General features: G+C 36.6%; 1 protein-coding gene across 5 annotated transcripts in view; it reads left to right on the top strand.

The window, feature by feature from the left end:
- The window catches only part of LOC136844923 (uncharacterized), a 647,158-nt gene extending 625,750 nt beyond the window's left edge, over positions 1–21,408 (top strand). For 2 of the 5 annotated variants that reach the window (XM_067114273.1, XM_067114272.1), the window contains exons 4-7: positions 8,867–8,998; positions 14,604–14,742; positions 15,629–15,718; positions 20,667–21,408. In XM_067114273.1, the coding sequence (XP_066970374.1) occupies positions 8,867–8,998; positions 14,604–14,742; positions 15,629–15,718; positions 20,667–20,890 (585 nt within the window). In that variant the 3' untranslated portion in view covers positions 20,891–21,408. Of the gene's footprint in view, positions 1–8,866; positions 9,026–14,603; positions 14,743–15,628; positions 15,719–18,533; positions 18,660–20,666 lie in introns of all 5 variants that reach the window. The other 3 variants (XM_067114271.1, XM_067114270.1, XM_067114274.1) reach the window with 2 other exon arrangements.
- The last annotated feature ends 805 nt before the right edge of the window (positions 21,409–22,213 follow it).

Below are 22,213 nucleotides of genomic sequence, written 5' to 3'. Positions count from 1 at the left end.
AAAATCCGTTGGTCTTTCTTGAAGTATTTTTAATTAACGACGGTTGGGACAAACTGAGCCATGAGTTCCAGCACAATTGATTTTGCTTCCATATTTATAGCCGTCCTAATGTGAACTAAGCATTCTTAAGCAGAATTGATTTATACGGAGGTACGCACACTGCTGATTGTATTTTCAGATTTACACTGTATATTAAGTACCATATGTTTTGTATTTTTCTAAAACTTTGTTGTTGATTTATGATATACTGTAGCTCCATGTTCGAATTTGGAATATGTCATTTTTATACAGGAAGAGCTAATCTACAAATCATTGTAGATGACTGTTGCAAGTCTTTGTTGTTACATACAAGCAACGTTAATTAATCTTAAATATCTGGCAAACAAAAGTTGTCGTCTCTGTTCTCCTCTCACAAATAGTCCTGGAATTTTTTTTGTTGGGTGCAAGGATTAGACCTGTCCTGTTTGTTTCGGACCTCATCTCGATTCGGTGCTGCTTGCACCTGTTGCTGAGGGTTTTTGCAGGTTTCAGTAACGTTTAATATTTCATAAGGCAATGGAGCTGAATTTTACAATCAAATCCCCCTCCCCTTTCTTCCCACGGGGCTTGGGCCAGAGTGAATAGCATAATAATAGCCCCCAATTCAAGGTATTATTGCGATATCTGGTAATTAACAAACTGACTGATTAGCTCCATCCTGTCAGTAATTTGCTCATTTTCTTAAGATATGAACGGTATGTCTGTAATTACAGACGCTAATTAACCGATAGACAAGGACTGTCATTCCTCCATAACCTGTCAGTAAATGAACTGATAGGTACTGAATGCTCCAAATCTCTCAGTAATTGCCGTTTCTGTTGACTCAAAGACAAGCGTCCCAGCCAGGCAATTAAACGAGACAGTGAGGTCTTTTGTAGGTAGGTGATCCTACATTTGGTTGGCTGGTTGTAGTGAGCCTATAGATCCACAGAAACCTGCTTAATCCCTTGAATGAACACTCTACCACTCCTGATGCGACTTTTGGTCGAGGACCATTGCCAGCGCAAAACCAGCTAGATCTAAGCCTATCAACCATCATGTGGCAATATCTTTCGCGGTGAGTGAATCGTGTATAACAGAAAACGTTGTTTGTGTCTTTCGGTAAGGTGTAGCTGTGACAGCACTGATAGTGATAATCAATAGCAGTTCTGTGACTGTGTTTTAGTGGTGTAAACTGCTCCCGGGAATGGCCTTTACTTTCCTTTGAGCTATAGTACCTTCAAGTTGAGTTAAAGTAGGTTTGATGTCTGTATTGATTATCTAGAAGATAAAGCTGGAGAAAATGTTGATCTTTTTGAATTACATTTGTGTTAAATTATTTATTTTTTGTGGGCGCTATTAAGGATAAGGTTGAGTTGATGTCTGTTGTAAGTTAACAGTTTGTGGTGTGTTTATTTTAAAGAGAAAGAAAACGTACATTGAAGATATAGTTGAATTTTTAAAATTCTTTGTCGGTGAAGTTGGCATTTTTATTTTTCACAGAGTTCATGCTAAACATGAACCTAATAGTTTAAAAATTAAGTTTTATTGAAAACAGAAATTCGCAGGGCTTCATATATGTGCGACCCCCCGCCCCCTTAAGGTTGTTGGCAGCGCCCCTTCGCCGTCACCCCCTCCCCCCTGCACACACGTTTAGACCTTTGGCCTCCATTCCAGCTTCCTTTATTCCAACTTGCTGTCCAGCCGCTTCAACCCCTCTTTCCACTGTCGTCTTGAGCGTTGAATGGCTGAAAGTGTCCAGTGCTTGGGTCTTTAGTTTAATTAACATAAATCGTCATTCATTTGCATGCGACCGATGAACAAATAATCCGTAAACACACGCGCGTGCGTGCACAGAGAGAGAGAGAGAGAGAGAGAGAGAGAGAGAGAGAGAGAGAGAGAGAGTATATCTTAGTTTAACCAGACCACTGAGCCGATTAACAGCTCTCCTAGGGCTGACCCGAAGGATAAGATTTATTTTACGTGGCTAAGAACCAACTGGTTACCTAGCAACGGGACCTACAGCTTATTGTGGGATCCGAACGGTTACATTATGACGAGAAATGAATTTCTATTACCAGAAATAAATTCCTCTAATTCTTCATTGGCCGGTCGGAGAGTCGAACGCTGGGCCACCACAGAGAGAGAGAGAGAGAGAGAGAGAGACAGACAGACAGACAGACACACACACAGACAGAGAGAGAGAGAGAGAGACTAAACATACCAAGAACCGTTCATATTATGTAGTGTTTTGCCCTGTAGGTAGCATGTTACAGGGCTATCGATGTAAACACGAAATCCAGAGATACGCGTTTATATCTGCAGTCATCTTGACTGTGACATGCTGTATATATGAGTCGTAATGGGGCCATAGCCATCTACTGTACCCATAAGCGTAAAAAAAGAGTTGGTTGCTTTTTGTACACGTCTAAGGGTTTGGACAACCTAATTCTGCCAGGAAACTTGATGGGTGGAAGTTCTTGGTATTGGCAGAGAGAGAGAGAGAGAGAGAGAGAGAGAGAGAGAGAGAGAGAGAGAGAGAGAGAGAGAGAGAGAGAATGTGCATCTGGAGAGGAAGGGAATGAGGTGTCAAAAGGGCATAGGGTATAGGGTATTTTGATAAGGTCTAGGTGACCGTATGCAGTTGGTTTTGAAGGTCGTGGAAAGTCGAGGGGAAGTGATCTTGCTGATACGAGTTGCGCAGTTGTCGAGGTCGGTTGAACTTTTGCTTTGGTCGGAAGTTTTAAGGGTAAGGAACAATTGGGAAGGTCAGGGAGGTCATTCATAGCCGGCGCGTGTAGGTCTTTTTTTTTTAATTTTGATTTGATTTTTGCAACAAGATTAACTTGCCTTCTAAGATGCGAATGTGCTATATGAAAATATTCTGTAGTATTAACTGATCGGTGCTACTTTGGCTTGTTATCTACGCGTCACCTACTCTGAGGTGCTAGTAGTCAACATGGCAGAAGCTTCTTGGGACCCCGTGTTTAGTAGTAGATATCGTTTATTATAATTTGTCAACCACACATTATAGAAATAGGTGCACATAATACGTTGATCCCCGAGGGGTTAGTACTAAACACGGCTTCCCAAGGAGCTTCCGCCATGTTTAGTACTAGGAGTAGTTGACGCGTAGACAACAAGCCAAAATAGCACCAACTGATCCTCACTAGAAAATATTTGCTTGAACACGAATTTTGAGGCCGTAAAAGGGAGTTGGGATACTCATATTTAGTGTAAGGGCGAGATCACATAGGCAGTTTGAATAGGGTTGAGATTTTCATTTATTTTAAAGGAAATTTAAGACTGAGCCCATTTATGATTTGAAAGATGGGCCTAATAAGAATTTGCATTACCAAGTGCGGCCAAATTGGAGATTTCTCAAATTATTGCCATCAATCCAGTGACCGTACATGGAGTTTTCCTATCCGAAAAGATAGTGGGTGTAAGTTATATATTAAAATTTTTTGTATTATAAAAATACTGATGTGTGTAAAAGTCTGCGTTTTTGCCATCATCGTAATCTCACTGATTAATAAATATATATATATATATATATATATATATATATATATATATATATATATATATATATATATTTATTTATTATATATATATATACATAACATAAAATCGTCATGCGACAAAAGGCCATTGTGAAATTCTACCAACTAATTTCCTTGTGCTTTGCAGTATAAGCAGAATATGACTTTTAAAGCCACTGGCGAATTGACAAAATGTTCGTGACAAATGGTTTTAGCTGCATAAATGTGTAACCGACTATTAACCCTTTATCGATCAAAATTCTTTTATTCCACAGTGCGAGAATGAGTGTTCTTCCAAACGTGAGCCGTCGCTTGCAAACCCCGTTGTTAACTGCCACTTTCGTAACTGCGTGGGCATTTAGTGTAAAGAATTTAAGCATGAAGTTTGCTTAGTGTCCCAGCAAAACGTACATCTTGTTCATGTTGGATGTTTGGAATGCTAAGGAGCTTCAGCTCATGTCGAATGTTTGGAATGCTAAGGAACTTCAGTTCAGCTCATGACGAATGTTTGGAATGCTAAGGAACGTCAGCTCATGACGAATGTTTGGAATGCTAAGGAACTTCAGCTCATGTCGAATGTTTGGAATGCTAAGGAACTTTAGCTCATGTCGAATGTTGGGAATACTTAGAAACTTCAGCTCATGTCGAATGTTCGGGATGCTAAGGAACTTTAGCTCATGTCGAATGTTGGGAATACTTAGAAACTTCAGCTCATGTCGAATGTTTGGAATGCTAAGGAACTTTAGCTCATGTCGAATGTTGGGAATACTTAGAAACTAAAACTCATGTCGAATGTTTGGAATGCTAAGGAACTTTAGCTCATGTCGAATGTTGGGAATACCTAGAAACTTCAGCGCATGTCGAATGTCAAGAGTGCGAAAAACTTTGCCTACCGTACACCTTGATCATGTTTAAATGTTATGAATGCTAAGGAACTCACACCTAGCACACAAGTAATATAATATGTTAAATATTAGATATAATAAGAACACCTAGCACACAAGTAACATATGTTAAATATTAGATATATACAATAAGAAACTTGTGCTTTTCATACACTTTGTTCATGCAGATTGTTAGATGTACCAGGAACCGGTTCTTAGTATTCACCATGTTCATGTCAAATGTTAGTAACTAACTTCTGCGTAAGCATCATAAAAGATGTAGTTATTTTGCTAGTACTTAATTCAGGTTTTTAATGCATTAAATCTGGTATTTTAACAAAATAGAATTTTATACTTTTATAAATTTTAACGGTATAATTAGCAATTTCACATGATCCGGGTTAAGCCTATTACAAAAACTGAATGTTGCGTAATATACATGACCTGATGCTAACAAAAAATCATTTTATACTTTGGTGCAAGTAAGCAACTTTCTTGCGTAACTACATGAACGATTGATGTGTTAGTTTATGTGAGTTAGCAGCCTTTTATAGCAATATATTTTTATAATGTAAGGAAAGATGAAATTAAGACCCTTTTCCAGTATCAGTATTAAAACAATAACTAGTTTTATAGGAACTTTGTTTTCTCCGTAACATTAAGCAGCAGCCTAATCCTGTAATGTTTTTTTTCGGTTATATTAAACAACAACAGAATGATTTAAAGTTTTTGGTGTCATATTTTGCACTGTTCAAGTAGCTGGAGCACGCATCCCCTTCCTACCCCTCCGTGGGTTGGGGGTTCGCGTCCACCCACCTTTCTATACGTCAAGTAGCAGCTTACAATGTCCATGCTTAATAAACAATTTGACCCCGATGTGTAAGCATTGGTTGTGTGTATAGTCTGGTTGGGTTTTGCAGATCCTGTTATGTGATTCTTCCATGTTTTGATGTTTTCTAGGGGAGTTTGAGTTAATTGGAGAGAGAGGGGGGGATGCGCGCGTGTTTGTAGCGTACGTGAGAGTAACTCCGACAAACTGATGTTTTTTAGGTGGTGTCTTCTTTAATTAAATTCTTGTATAGAGACTGAGAGGAGTACTGGAGAATCACCTATCATTCGTTTTATGCATATTTGGGTCTTGTACTATGTGGCAACGTGGTGTGTTTATAATGAAAATAAATTGTGCCAACCCATATAGTTCTTTTACAAGGTCATGCACTTCCCAAGTTACCATGTTTACCCGCCTTATAAACAAACTCTACCACGGAAGATGACCATGTTTGTATGTTTCTGTTATATGCAAATGAAAAATTGCAAGTTTTAGTTATTTATCTCGGGTTTCGACTGAAATAGATACTGTATTGATAATGGAAATTATGAGAAGAGGGTTGCTTGAATTTTTCATTTTGCTTGGGAAGCGACGGAGAATAGTTTTGCCTTTTTTTTTTTTTGATACCACAATATGAAGATACAGTTGCCAGTTAGTATTTTAATGTGTTTAATTCACACATATATGTGTATATGTGTGTGTATGTATATTCTAAATTTAATGTTAATACACACTCACGAAATAAGATTAAGATATACCCATTCTCTCTCTCTCTCCAACACATCTTCTAAGCCCTTTAGAATTCCCCAGATCGTCTGCATTTTGAGGAATCATTTTTCTTTATGCACCCATATTGTATTGGGAGAAGAATTTCTCTTAACTTTCGTAATTTTTGTAAGTTCATTGATGCTTGAAAGAGACCTTCCTCGGCTGTGAAAGAACGTCGACATTATTCTAAAGTATTCCCCCAAGCCAAAAAGATTTTCTTTTGGACATGACTGAATCGTAGAGGACCAGTAACAAATGTTGCAGGAATTGGACAAGTCCTCTTAGTGCATCAAATTTGTTGGGCCAATGCTAGCTAGGGGTTCTGCATGGGCTATTTGAAGCAGTTGGAAATTTGATTACAAACCTTAAAAGGACTGGAATTTTTTATGCCTGAATTGGGATTCAGGCAAAGCTGATAATTATTAATCCATATGAAAGTTCTCCTCAGGGAATTGTACACGTAAACCAAATCATGCAAAAAATTGCAGGGAGACACCATTTCATGGCTGTTTCTAAAATGTTGCATTTCTTTTTATACGATGGAACATTAACCTTTCGTAAAAATTCGATTCTCGAGCGCCTTTTCTCTCCCTTTCTAACGAAACTGTTTGGCGGCTCTGTTACTTGCAAAGAAGTAATTTTGACACATCGAAGACTAAATGATAGAGTTGCTTCGAGTCCACTGTACCATCTTCAATAATTTTCTTCGGTACTCGTCCCATCAATGACTTTTTCTGTGTCTTTGCACTGGAACCCGTTGATCCTTGACCCCCTGTCTTTGTCGGTGTTAAATCTCCTTCCTCCCCCGCAAACGCCAGGTGTATCAAAACATTAGTTGCTTCGACTTTTTTTTTCCTCAACCTGCAAGACTATTGCCTCCCAAGTTTAGGTGACTTTTGCCTATTTATATATATTTTTGTAACACCTGATTTGCCTCGCCCCTTCTCTTTCACACTGGTTTTTGTCCTTTGTAGCCAGTTTTTTGTTTAGTGTTTTGTCCTTAAACTAATTAAAATGGTATTTTTAATTTTGAATTGATAGGTTTCCTCAATATAATTTTCATCTATTTTGGGTCAGGTGTCAAAACTTAATTCTGTATCATTTAATGTTACATACAGTCCTCTTGTACATCATTAGATTGGCATACATATGTTTGTATGTATGTGCACTAAAAAGTATGTTTGGTATATACGGCTCTTCATGGCAGACCCGAAACTATTGACCTGTTATCTTGGATGGTGTCCAAGACTCTGCGTCGCCTTTGGGCTGTTTGTTACTAAGCAAAGAAATCTGGCCTTGGTGGTTGGGTGGAGGTTTTCTCCTGCCGAGTGAATTTTAGGTCTTGAAGACCAAGCGCCGGAACCCACCAGGATTATTCATAGTGTTCGATTTGCTACGTATATTTCATGGTGATATCTTCAGGATTTAAAGTCATTCGTGACATTTTACGAATGAAGGGGCTTTCATTAGTGTTTCTCCTTAAGAAAAGAACACGAACCCCGTGTTGACACAAGGCCAGTTTGATCTAACTACGTCGGTTAGACCTCTCTGTAGTCAATTTCCTCATAGTTACATTCTTAAGGCAGTAATAGTAACTGTCCTATTTGAATAGAAAGAGTTCTGTTTATATTAGGAGGAAAGTTCATTGACGATATAGATTCGGCACAATTTCTGTCAGTTTGTGGTTTAGTTTCCACGTAAAACAATACGTTTAGGAGGAGAATTACTATGCTGTTTGTTATGAAAAAAATGTTAAAGATTAAAGTAAGCATTTAGTTATTTTTGTTAACTTGAAAATAACTTGGTTGTACTTTCTCACTGTATAAGCATGTAAACGAAATGGTCTTCATAACGCAAAGCTAATATATCCTCATCTGAGTTCGCTTCCCTGAGAGTGCAAGGTTTCAGAGGTGCGTAAATTTGTAATGACTACTCTTTTTGATACAGCATTTTACAAGGTGCAATTGGCTGCCTGGTTAATCGGTCTCGTGTTCGCTCGTGTGTCCTTCCTACCTATTGAGATTTAGCTATTTAAAATTGATCTCCTTTACTACTGCAGGTCCTTTTAATTAATAAATTATGCATACGCTTCTTTAACTCTTACTTTGACCCTCATTATTCTACAGTAGCATTTGATTGGACTTAATTTTTTACATGTTTTTTAAATGATCATTTGATTATTTTTGCGTCATTTATTCATGATTTAGTGGTAGGTTCCAGAGCTTAAATAATACCTTACAAATGAAGATAAGTAGCTTGGATGCTTGAAACTTGTCGGTAAAACTGACATTTTTACAGTTGTCCTATTTTCGACTTTAAATCAGGAAATATTTGTGTATTTTTAGAGCAGTTCCTAATTTCATAAAAGATTACCGATTTACCGTGACCAGTAGAAATAGATGTATAGGCTACCTTATCCTACTCATGAATCTCATGATTGTTATTTTATTAAACAAATAAAATTTGGAACTCAGGGATTGAAATGAAGAATATTAATATTTATGAATATTAGACTTTTTTATGCCTTTTCTCCACTTCGTAAGATTATTGATGACAAGAACATTAGGGAAATATTTCTAGCTGTTTTTTATACTTTAAACAAGACCTTATACTAGTAAAATCTGAATGCTGGCTCGTATCTGTTTTTAAATGAGGTTTGTCTCGTTGTTAGATATCATTACCTGTGTATTGTTACTTTTAATAATTTCCTCGCATTTTGTATATATTCATGTATTCATTTATGTCAGATACGGCCCAAAAAGCTTTATTGCCATTTTACCGATATTTTTGGAACAGTCCTTTATTTGTCTATTTATTTGCAGAGATACGAACCCAAAGGCTTCCTGGCGGAGGTGGCGGGGGAGCGCCGTCGGGAAGCGAAGGTGTCCGTGCCGATGTTCCTGGAGGAGGTAGCATATAGCCGAAACTCTCTACCTCCTCTTGTTGCTGTCGAAGTAAGGCCGAACACCAGTGCATATCCTGTTAGTAGCCGCTAATTCAACTTTGTGCACGGACTTAGAAAATGTTCCGTGGTAGTAGTGGCTATATCATGAGTGGCAGTTGGAGTGTTGTCATTTTTCTGCTGCAGTTCATGGTAGCTTTTGCATGATGTTTGATCAAGCAACTACATAATATGCTTTTGAATATCTCTCTCTCTCTCTCTCGATGTTGATTTAGGATTTTTTATTATATTAAAATTCGGTCCCATTCGGTTTACGCGTAAAATTAATGTCTCTGTTGTGTGAAATGAAAGTACTGCATCTCTCTCTCTCTCTGGTGAAAATTCACTAAATTCAGGGATAGCATTTTTAGTGCAAAATACACAGGTCTCCATTATGATAGATTGAAACTTTTTTTTTTTTGTATATTTTAGGAATTAAATTGTTTTATAGCATGATTACAATGATGTTAAAAATTGTCATATAACAAGTTGAATTGCAGATGTCAATTTGAACTAATGCCAGTTAGGATGCTGTTTTAGGTTGTTTTTCAGCCCTTGGTCTGGTGAATGCTGTTCTATGACTTAGATATAATCTGTCTTTAGTAGTAAGTGGAGCCAATGTTGTTATTTCAGATAACAAAGTAATATTTTTTTGTATGGCAGAAACACTGTAGCTGTTTAAGATTTTGTGACAGTTAACAATAGAGTTCAATATCTGTAGACTATTTCATCCACAAAATATAATTGTAAGAATTGTATTTTGTATTGTATAATAGTAATTTGCAAGAACTCATTTTGTGAAATATGGTCAATGTGAATGCATCTTGTAGCAGTTTTTTGGCGGTATTACCATTGTACTGTATTTTATTTTATTCAGTTTTTATAAAAGATTTTAGCAATTTGGACTTCGCTATATTCTGGCTGTCTTGAGCATGGCTTCTTAGCGGCACATGCTTTTAAAGCTATTTTTAAACATCAAACATCAACAAGATGATGATTACCAAAGGGGAATGGTTATAGTCCATTTTCCTAACCAGTTTTATATGCAGCACTGAAAAATTGCGTAATATTCAGTTTTGAGTAAAAAAGTTAGTCATATTGCTTCCACAATCTTTATGGTAAAAGAATAATGTGGTATGGGAGCCATCCAGTTTTGTGTTAAATTACCTTTTTGCAGATTTATAGCCCATATCCGCAAGATTAAGGAAATAGGCAACATAAAATTATTAAAAGGGCGAGGAGAAATTTTGCCAAATAATTAAGATAAAAAACGGTACTGAAATATTCAAAATGCTGAAACTGACCATATAGAACTGGTATGGCTGTGTTTTTGTTATCTTGGAAATCTTGATTAGTATACTGTACTGTTTTTCAGTCTAAACCAGCATGCCAGGTGGAATAAGTGTTCAAATAAATCTGTACTTATGCTTTATAGTTAAATTTTTGGTTCAAGCAACAGTATAAAAATTCATGGTTTTTAAAGTTTGGAGTCAGTGTACAGGGATGACTTGTCTGCATGTGTTAAAATAGTGCAAAATATTCATCTTCATCATTGCCTCCGTCACATGAGAATAAAGGGACCTCTGTGAAATGAAGGCATTTATACCTTTTCCTTGCTTTATCTAACTCACACCCAAATTTACGACCAACCTCCTTTCTTGTAGTTCTCATCCAAGTAGAGTTGGGCTTTCCAGTTCTTCTGGGTCGCAGTTGACACTAACTTGCAATATGCTCCCAGTGGTTATGTGAAGGATATATCCAAGCCATTTTCATCCACCTTTCTTCATTATCTCATCTATATATGGAACTTCAGTAATCTTCTTATGGTATAATTTCTAATTGCCCTGCCATCTTCCATATGGTATTATTTTTAATTGTCCTGCCATCTAACTCCTAATATTCTGCTTAGAGCTTTATAGTTTCATTGCCATAAAAATTGCCCATGAAAGTAAGATTTAAAGAATCTATTTGATTTTCAGATCTTGTTAAGCCTGCTCATTGTTTCATATATCTTTTTCAGTCTTTCACTAAATTCCAACTCGAGGAAACATATACTGTAACTGGTTCCAGAATATTTTAGGATCGAATGTTGTTTCATGCCTTCGCACATGCTCCCTTATATCCAGTGAAAGGGAGAGAAAGAAAGAATATTTACTTCTCTCTTAAGAAACTCTTGATACATTTGCATCTTGCCGCCTTTGGACAGCTTTTTTTTGTTTTAGCAGACAAACAGACTTACTGTAGGGCTTGATTTTCAGTCAGCCACTTCAGCTTCCCTTCCTCTTTGTGTGTCTGTTTGTGTGTGTGTGTGTGTCTGTTTGTGAGAGAGAGAGAGAGAGAGAGCTAACCTTTTATATACACGGGCTCTTGATGACAGCATCATCTAATGTAGTGAAGGCTTCTCAGCCTTCCACCTACCCTGCTCAGGAGTCCTCCCCCTCTTACCCTTTCATCTCCAGAGGCCTCATTACTTCTGTTAATCTTAGATTTTTCTTTAGTCCCATCTCTCCAGATATATGACTCATTATATTAAGCCAGGTGTGAAATATTTTAGTGTTTTATTGATTAAAACCTTATTATCTGTATGTTTGAAGTTTTGTCAACTTTCTGTTGTTACTCTAATCTCAACCTTTTCTTAAATTCCTCATTGGACGGGTTGGTATCATTCTTGGATAGCACTCTGCTGAGCCCATGTTCGATTCTCCGACAGGCCAATGAAGAATTAGAGAAATTTATTTCTGGTGATTGAAATTCATTTCTTGTTATAGTGTGGTTCGGATTCCACAATAAGCTGTGGGTCCTGTTGCTAGGTAACCAATTGGTTCTTAGCCACATAAAATGAATCTAATCCTTCGGGCCAGCCCTAGGAGAGCTGTTAATCAGCTCAGTGGTCTGGTTAAACTAAGGTATACTTAACTTTTCAACCTTCTCTTACATTTTCGACCTCTATTTCAATATGAAATCTGTATGAAGGGCAAACAAATTCACTTGATAAGACTACATCAACATTATTTTGCATGTGTTTTGTTTGCAGATAATTTTCAAGGTAGACATACATAATGGGAATGTGATGGTATATAATGGGAATGTGATGGTGATGCAAGACCTTTCATAATTTTGCTTCTCATAAGCAACAAAAGCCATCAAAGGGAATTTTTAAACTCTATACTGTACTTTGCTGCAGTTTATATCTTAACACAAAGATTTGAGCTGTGTAACTCCTGGCTTTTGTAACTAGTTAGTTTATCTCTAAGCTTTTTATCAATTAATATTTTCAGTCTGTTAAGGATAAGCAAACCGGGTATTTTCATTTCAACTGATGAAAGTGCAATATCTCTATAGTGACCACATTCTGTCAGGTCCCTTTTTGTGGTACCTTAGCCATGACATACAATTCCCAGTCATCAGTCTTTTTCCTCATTCCATACTATGCAAAACAGTCCTGTTGTTATACAAGGCGTCATTTCAGTGACAGCTAAAATTTACAGAGATTCTATCATAACTTGGGTTCTGGAATATCAATCAAATTATCTCCATCTCTTATTCAGGACCTCACAAAAACGTTCCATCTAATGCTGTCTTTCTTTTGCTGATACTATTATTGACCCATCCTGCCTTTTGATGGGTACCTATTTTCCTTTTTTTTTCACCTATGGATATTTCATTAATAATTGGTGAGCTACCCAACACCATTGCCATTCCCTGAATACTTGGCTATGTCAAAATCAGTATTTTTGTCCAAATATTTTCTCTTATCTCTCCTTGATCTTCATTGAATTTCACTATTTAAACTTATGTTTTACTTTGCATTCTTAATCTCCTTCCTGAAATTTGTCTGCATGTACTTTTGCTGTTGTTTATTCTTTATTGAATCCCAGGTCTCATGTTCCTCCTCACATATGGATTTTAGAACTGCTAACCTATTCTGAACTGCAAAACTATTTTGACATTCAGTTGCAAAAGCCTCTTGATGCTGATTTTCAAGAAGCTTTTCTGTATTATGCCCAGATAATCTGTTATGTTTTTGTTGGGTGCTTTTACATCAACTTTAATGTGGCAGTAATGACAAGTTGGTGATCACTGCCAACATCTGCTCCTCAGAATTCTTCTCTCGTAATTACCATAATAGCTGTGATTTAGGTATTTGGCTGCTATGATTACCCTAAATAACTTTCCATCTTCAGATGGATGTTCTTTTGTTGGAAAAGAGTACTTCCAATTACCAAATTATCTGCAGCAGAAAAACTGATAAATTGCACCCCATTTTGGCTTGGAGTCTCTTCCAGGGCATCCTTCATTGTTCCAACTTTGTCATTCATATCACCAGTAATTCTTGTATCTATTTCTGGTATTTCATCTACAGCATTTGGCAGCTCTGTAGAAAATTCTGGTTTTATTTCTGTGGAGAGTTCATTTGCTGGTGCATTATAATACTCATTCCCACTGATTTTATTTAAATCTTGCCAGCAGTAATCTACTGTTCTTCTGCATTTGATGTTAAGATTACAGTACTGCATGTATATTCCTACACCAATGCCATTTGTTTTTTCCATTCATTTGCCTTGTGATTCACCAACAGCTAAGATGTCTAGCCTTATTTTACTATCTGCCCTAACTTTCCAATTTTCTTCAGGGTTCTTACAATCAAGTTTCATATTGTCAATATATCCTTAGTATTTATAAAGTGGGAGGTTCTTAGCACCCCCATGTGCCCAGGACTGGGGCCATTTCTGAGTTGTGCTTGCCCATTCAAGTGGTAAAATCCATAGAATCCGCTGGCTAATACACTAAAAGAGAGCCCAAGACTGGGGTCATTCCCAGTTTGTGCCTGTTATTCAAGTGGGAGAATCCATAGAATCCACTGGCTAAATAGTTTACTGTACACCAAAGGACAGCCCAGGAATGGGACCATTTCAAGTTGTAGAATCTATAGAATCCAATGGATAAATATGTTGAAGGATAGCTAGTTCATAATGGTCCCTGCTGTTACCTAAAGGTTTTTAACCAAGATCATCTGCCAGGTGTGCAGTGTTAACTCTGTCCATCATCCCACCGACACTGATTTCTGGTGTTCCCCCTGAGCATGGTCACAATTTTTTTTATTGTGGATCTGTCCTTTATATGAGGTGTAAACCTACAAAGTTTACATGTATTTCTGAAAGATACAGAATTATTTGTAGGAAATGGCTTTTAATATTTTTCTAATTGTTATACAGTTTTTAAGGACTGTACTTTGTCATTCATATACCTTCATTCATTTTTTCTGTAGTCAAGTTAGCACAGCACATTCATACATATTGTTGGGACAGTTCATTTACCTGTACAAGTATTCAGCTGGTTGTTTTGATAATTTTCTTTGTGGGATAATATTTCTTGTATGACACCTCCATAGAGTGGTAACCCTTTACATGTGCAAGTTGAATATATATTCAGCTGGTTGTTTTGATAATTTTCTTTGTGGGATAATATTTCTTGTATGACACCTCCATAGAGTGGTAACCCTTTACATGTGCAAGTTGAATATATATACAGTGTTCTATCTCAAGTCGGAAATTTACATTGTATTCTCTCTCAGAAGTGAGTTGTTTACCAATATTGATTTTGTAATGTTTCAACAGGTTCAAGGAACCGAAGTTGCAGCCTTAATTCACACTGCTTCTCACATCTCTTTGATGTCGTCGAATCTAGTGCAGGAGCTTGGAGTGCGACAAGATGTCATTCCAGACAATTCTGTGCCACCTTCCCCACTGTCAGGAGGTATGTTTGCCTTTTTGTATTTAAAGCCAAGTGGGACTAAGCTTTCATACTGAAAAAGTATTTTCATAATATTCATGGTGAATTGTTTGTAAATATTAAATTGATTCATTGGATTTTCATCAATAAAATCTTGATTCAAAGTTTTTAGTTTCATTTTGATTTGAAACTTTGGACTGACATTTTCATTATATTTAATTTTTCTGTTTGCATTGCATGTTCTTAATTTGGCCTTGGATTGTGTACTTCAGGTAGACTTCATAAACTATTTCTTTAATGGGAAATTTTTTGTGGACTATAATTGCAGATTTAGATAACTAGAATTTCCAAGCTGTTTTGTCTTCAGAATTTTTGAAACTTGAAAGGTTTTGGGTTTTGATTTTCATAATACAGTAAACTCATATTTTTGCCACCTTGCATAAATCAAGAAGTAAGGTATTTAATGCCTGTACAATTAGATATATTTAATTGAACAGTAAACAAGAAAGGTCCAGTGATGAAAACATGTACTAGTTAGTGTGAAAGAAAATGCATGGGGGAATGTTAATGCAGCTTTGAAGTTTTCATAGTTAGTAGTTGTCAGGTATTTCATTACATCATTCTAGTACCCTTGGGCACGATGAAAGTTAAGATTCAACCCTAATTGGCAGGTTAATGATTTTTATAGAATATTTCATACAATACAGTATCACAATTTGCTCAAAATATTAAAAGGCATAAAACAAAACTCATTGAAATTTGTAATATAGAATAATTAAAGTGTTCATTGTAGAAATAACATCAAATTAGTTTTTTCATAAATGCAACACCCATACCCATAAATGTGTAGGGAAGGAACAGCTTTTGTTATACACCACATGGATTTTAAATATTTGATTTTGTTTTTCAGGTTCTGGTTCATCCTGGTTAGTGGAAGGAAAACTTCGATATGTAGAATTATCGTTTAATGGCTCAAAACACGTCACTCAGTTGTACATAGGTAAGAGCCAAAAATATTTCAGCCAAACAGATGGAATAAATGCTTTTTTATATAAATTCAGTACTGTAATAGTAACGTAGCCCTATAAGAAAGTTTTTAGCTAAATATCACATGAGTTTGTCATAGATTTTTAAAATTGAGCACCCCTTGGTAATAAATACATGTAGTTAGAATACTGGGGATTCCAATCCTAACTAGTATGGCTAGACTGTGCAAGTTGAGATCCTGGTTCACTCATTGTTGCTTGTATTGCAAACATTTGAGTATCCTTTTGCAAGAAATCTTTTTCTATTCATATTTTCTTTATTATTAAACTGTTGGCTGGTCTATTTGTTCACTTGTTTTCCCCTTCATTACATTGTATTAGCCCCTTTTTACACTAATATTTCTTCATTCATTGCCTGCTTTGGCAGGAGTGTATTCATGGTATGGAGCAATTAGTTCCAGTGCCAGGTCATCAGACCAAACTTCCATAAATCAGTCAGTCATTCTTGAGTTTGTACATTACTCTTCATGCTGTCCACACTGTTGTTTTGAGGTGCCACTATTTTGAACTGTCAGTACTGTACTGTACTGGAGGACTTTTATTCCCTGAACTGGTTTGTTGGGCCTTGGCTTTTCCTCCATATTAACTGATATGCTGTACCCCAAGCTTTGTCATTAATTGTAGTTTTCACATTCATGGCCTCCATGGAAATTATTTTAAGATTAGGATTCCTGATTGCATATGGAAAAAAGGCATGAATTTCACCATATTTTTTTCTTTTGGAATCATCTTTCCATTTTTTATAGGCTTGTTACTGCAACATTTTTTTTTTTAGAAAAGCCTTGATGATCTCATAAGTAGCCTTAAATTTTAGTGTAGGTTAAGCAATGATGGCTTTCTTTTTGCTTTCCCTGGAATTTGGGCTTAGGAACTGATTCCCTTCTCATCAGCTCCTTACACTCCTGACAAGTAAGTGCAGCTTGTCTGTGCTTAATTGGCTGCTTTCTATTGGTATTCAGCAGAAGTGGTCTGCAAGTTTGTCATTCCTTTGGTTTTGCTAAAATTTTATGGAAGAGGCACCAGCTGAAAAGGTATTTCCCTTGGAGGGGGAGATGGTATCATATTTAAATTAAGACAAAACTGTGTTCCCGACCACATTAACCATACTGTACATTAATGTATTCATTACTACGTTCTTATTGTGACCATGTTTGTTTTCCCTTCAGTACAGGTGACAATGTTTACCTGATTTTCACATGAGGTCCAGACTATTTTTGTGTTGCACGTGCAGCAGCTTCAGATGGTTTATCACTTGGAATTGCAGTCATATAGCTAACACTGTTTTTCATATGGATTCCTGTATTGAGGCTCAATTATGATGCAGCTATTGAGAGATTGATACAGTGCAAAAAATAAATTTCTCTATTTGAAAGTCTATTTGCAGCATGTTTGTTTTGCTTTGTTGCAAGATAATCATCCAATAAAAATAAACTGTTTTACCAAGTTTAATAGACTCCACAAGGATGAGACTTGTCTAAACAGGCAGGGTACAGTAATTTTTATGGATAGTTTCAAGACTGAGGGGCCTTTGGATTAAGTTTTTTATTGTTATAGCCAAGTAACTGACATGAACTTCATGAGCATTGAATGGACTGACATGGCAACACACTTCATAATCTCTTAAACTTTATTTGCTTATCTTGTTTGAATTTGGTTCACATTGATCATTCTCAGTTCTTTGTATACTTTAAATTGAATATTATTTGTTCTTTATACCATTTTGCTTAGCTTACTTAAGGCAGCATCAGTGCCCTTTTTTTTAGGTTCCATTATGGTGCTGTCCACCTTTTGCAGTTTTGATAGGCCTAGGGTTTTTCCTTGTGTATGATATATCAAAGTCCTTGGTTATATTTAATTTCTAACAGTTCATTCTTTTATATTTTGGATGGTGGTGATGGTCTTCGTGCCATCTGTACAAGTATCACTATTCTGATTTAGTGTAACAGTTTGGTTGGCAGAAAGTTCAAGTTTGTCAAGTATTCTTTCTTCACCTTATAATGATGGGAAAATCATGGTCTAACCAACTGCAGTAGATTTCTGTGGATTTACTAAATTGTCCTTACACTTTGACCAATGATTTTTTTTTTTTTTTTTGGCTAGTTGTCATTTCCCAGCATGGGTGTTGAACATATTCATTCAAGTTGCCAATATGTATTGTGTCTCAAACAACACAAAATTTTCTTCCCAAGGGTGGATGATGATTTATGAAAATTAGACTGTAAAGCCAAACACTGGGGCACTTTCAGCCGTTCAGCACTTAAGACAGTGGAAAAGAGGGAGTTGGAGCTCTGAAAGGGAGAAAAGGTTTTATTCCTGTGTAAATGAGCCTAGGATAAAATTTGCAATTAAGATTTAACTTTTAATTGATATCTGGACATACGGTGAGTTTATATAATTCTGGCATTGCTGCATAGATTTCACAAGGAAAGATGGGTTAATTTGGAAGGCATTTCATATGTAGATGGTACTCTTAAGTCAAGTCTTTTTTAAATTTTCTATCATTGTCTTTTCACCTGGTCTTTTCGGTTCTTTCACATATAACTTGGCTTGTCACAAGTTTTTCCTTCCTTCCTCTGGTTACTATTTAAAGCTATTCCTGTTGTCAATAATCATCCTTGCTCCTGCTCACCTGGCTCTGCATCATACCACTTATGCTCAAGATTTTCTTAGGCATTGCCTCATGCTACACTGATTCTCCTCTGTAACATCAAGTTGAAGTTGCTCCTCTATTGTTACAACAAGTACTGTAGTTCTTCCTTCTCTTCTCAGTTTTGGAACGAGCAAAAGCCAAGATGAAATTACTAGAAAAGAGTGGAAAAATAAGGAAAAATAAAGAGGAGAAGAGAGAGCAGCAGCAGAGTTGATGCAACCATTCAAGAAGAGTGAAAAGCCAAGGTATACTTGGAAAGAATGAGGAAAAAGCAAGAGAAGAACTGATGTGACCTAAAGCAAAGGAGGGAAGGGACAAAGTGATATCCAGGACACTATAAAAAAGAATGTGAGAAAGCAAAGTTCCTCCTAACATGAAGAAAAGTGTGATAGAAGAGACAGTGTGACCAAGAAGATTAGAGAGAAGAGAGCAGAGTTGATATGACCAAAAGAGGAAGAAGGAAAGGGAAGAGTCAAGCCATTGTGACCAGTAAGGGTCATGAATCTTGGTTGTCACCCTCTCTTCCTCTTTTTCTCCTCTTCCTCCTTTTCTTCGCTTCTGGCTCTGCTCTCATTCTTTCTTTTTCTCTTTGCTTGCATGGGTTGGGCTCTCTTTCTTCTCTACCTCATTTCTTCAGGTTGCATCAGCTCTCTGTTCTTGCTCTTTCCTCTGATGTTTTTGCCCCTCTTTTTGTTCCAGTCTTCTTGGCTTTTTAATGCTCATGCTTTTTTCTTCCTCATGAAGAGGGAAAGGAAGAGTCAATACAACTCCAAGAGAAGGAAAGAGTAAGATCAGTCAACACAAATGAAGAAAAGAGAAGGGAGAGGAAAGGAAGAGGAGGCCAAGTTAAGACACTGTCTCAAGGATTACATTTATTTACTTGCTGCTCTCATGCTTTCTTACTCCTTTTCTGGTCATGTCAACTCTCTTATCTCATCACTGTCGTAAGTTGACAAGAGTAAAGCAAGATTCACTCCTTTCCTCTTCTTAACTGGTCATGTTTGCTTGGCTCCTACCTATTCTCTTCTCTTTTTGGTTTTCATCATTGCTCACACCTCATGAAGGCTTCACTTTTCCTCTAACATTTTGGCATCTTATTGTGTCTTTTCTCTCTGCCTCTCTGCTTGTCAACAAACTCTTCCCTGCATCTTATTATCTTTATCTTTTGGTCATGTCATTTTCTCTATTCTTTGGCAGTGGTTGTACTCAGAGATCCCTTCTGGTACTCCTTCTCTCTCTTCATATCTGGTAGTGGTGGTGCTCTCTCTCTCTCTCTCTCTCTCTCTCTCTCTCTCTCTCTCTCTCTCTCTCTCTCTCTCTCTCTCTCTCTCTCTCTCTCTTGCAGGGGTGTCTTCTGGCAGTTGAGGCATGCTCTGTATGCCTTTTCTGTTCTCGAAGTGGTGCCACATACTCAGCTTCTGGCAGTGGCACACTTTCTTCTTGTCTAGCAGTTGTGGCACACACTTTTCTCTCTCTTTTCTGGCAGCGATGGCACTTGCTTTTTGTTTCCTCTTATGGTGGCAGTAGTATACCCCCATGTCTCTCTCTCTATCCCCCTGACTACCACTGCAGGAGGAGCGAGAGTGTCACTCTCCTCTTCAGGCAATGATGGTGCTTGCTCTCTTCCTAGGCAGTGGTGGGTGCATGCCCGCACACATTCCCTTGGGGCAGTGGTAGCTCTCACAAGACTTCTGGCAGTGGAAACTTTTTACTCTTTCTCGTACATTCTCCTCCCGTGGATCCTCTGGCGGTAATTTTATTTTTCCATCCTGCTTTGGTGTCACCAGCTTGTGTTCTAGGGGCTGCCTTGTTCTTTCTATTTTATATAATACTTTTGTCAGCACTTTAGCTTCCTCCTCTGCACTTCTGGAATGGATGTTTTTGTTTTCTTCCTACCACCTCTTTTAGTCTCCTTCCATATTGTATGGTTTCATCACTTGGTTTCTTTATTTCAAACTTTAATAATTGTATATTCTTATAGCTTTGATGCTCTTGGGGCTAAAACCTTTTCAATTTTTTTTCTTATAGTTTTTTAAAGGCTTCTGTTTATCCTTTGTTAATCTGTGGTTAATCAAATTATATTTTAGCTGATGTTGGTTACTTTAGTTGTCTGCCGATTATCATCTCTGGTACAGGAAAAATATAGTTTACATCATCGAGACATTTTAAAAGACCTAGGTAAACTGATGTATGTAAAACAGCCTGTGTTGTTGTCCAATAAGTATGTACTGTATTACTTTGTTCTTCAACAGCTCGAGACTTGCCAGCTGATATAGTTCTTGGTGTTGATTTCTTGAAGAAGGCGCAGATAAGAGTCAACTTTCCAGAAAATAACATCACCCTCAATAATGGAACGCAAGAAACCAAGGTGTTTTTTCTCAGCAATAAGGAGATGAATCAGCACAATCAGCGTCGTGCCTCTAACAATGCAACAAATGTTGTTAATAAAACAAGAGCTTATTCATCTAATTATTGACTGGAAAATGAGTACCTGCCATAATCACCACTGAGTGCCTTTTGACATTCCAATGGCCAAATTAGCAGGATCACTCTCTCTACATAATAACTCCCCCTATTACAACTGCCATAATAGGAATTTTACCCATAGCTTTCCAAGTAAAAAATAAAATTAGTATCACTAATGTTAAAAAACTCTAAAAAAAAAATATGATGAATACCTTCGTGCATTGGTATTCGTGCATTATTTTAATAATAAAAATTTTGTCAAAATGAATTTTTCTATACTTAAATTTGTTTTCTTATTTTTAGATATGTATATTTTTATTCAATTTAAGGAGGATACTAAAAAAGGAAATGTAGAAAATAACCTTAACTTGGACATTTCAGTGTAAGCACCTGTGATATTTTTGTAAAGTAATTGTAAATGTATGTAAATAATATACATGTGTGTATTTTAAGTGTTACAATTTAGCTTGCCATTTTCATAGTTTAAGAGATTGGTTTTTTGGCTGTAAATAAAATTATTGTTGGGAAGCACTGGATTTTTTGCCAAATGTTTCTTTTTTTTCTTGTGTAATCATAAATAAAAAGCTTTGTTTTGCAATGCAAAAAATTTCAGTGGCATCTTGGAAAGACTGAAAAACCTTATGAAAGGTGAATATCATCACAATTCTACAAGACAATTTTCATCAACAAATTAACAGATTAGTTGTTCATAATTTGGTTGGTAGAAGTGGGAGTATTCATTAAGAGGCTTTGTGGTTTGCATAAACAGGAAAAAATAAAAATTATTTGTTCCTATATGAATTTAACCCTTAATGGACAGGAATTCTCTTATGAGTATTAATACTACGCGCCATACTGTTTGAATGAATTTAGCGGGAAAGATGTTCCTAACACTTCAATGGTCCATAAAATGACTTACGGCAACTATAATACCTCGGCACGGAGACACATCATCAGTATGCCTTGGGATTTCATAGGGGGATGTACTAGCTGTTTGCAGCTCCAGGACATCTTTTTATGTATATATCCAGGGGTTGCTGTTGGTTTTAGTTCTTATTTTTTATGAGACACTAATGTTAGATATAACTGTAATTTTGTAAGGAAGTATTAGAGAAACCTGTATACCTCACAAAAAGTTACTAAATCTCCCCATCTCGGTAAATCTCGTAAATATATTACAACAAATATACTCGGAATTTGTTACTGATTTTAGTTTTTATCCGTTACGATATTGTGTCAGCTGTAATTATATAATTTTACAAAAAATAAATTATTAGAAAAACAGAATAAACATGCATAACCTAGTAAAATTAACATATTTTTACAAATGTCT

This window comes from Macrobrachium rosenbergii, chromosome 13, assembly GCF_040412425.1.
Source record: "Macrobrachium rosenbergii isolate ZJJX-2024 chromosome 13, ASM4041242v1, whole genome shotgun sequence".
Classification (NCBI taxonomy): Eukaryota; Metazoa; Arthropoda; class Malacostraca; order Decapoda; family Palaemonidae; genus Macrobrachium; species Macrobrachium rosenbergii.
Note: the sequence above shows the minus strand (reverse complement) of the source record. Positions and strands in the feature narration are given on the sequence as shown.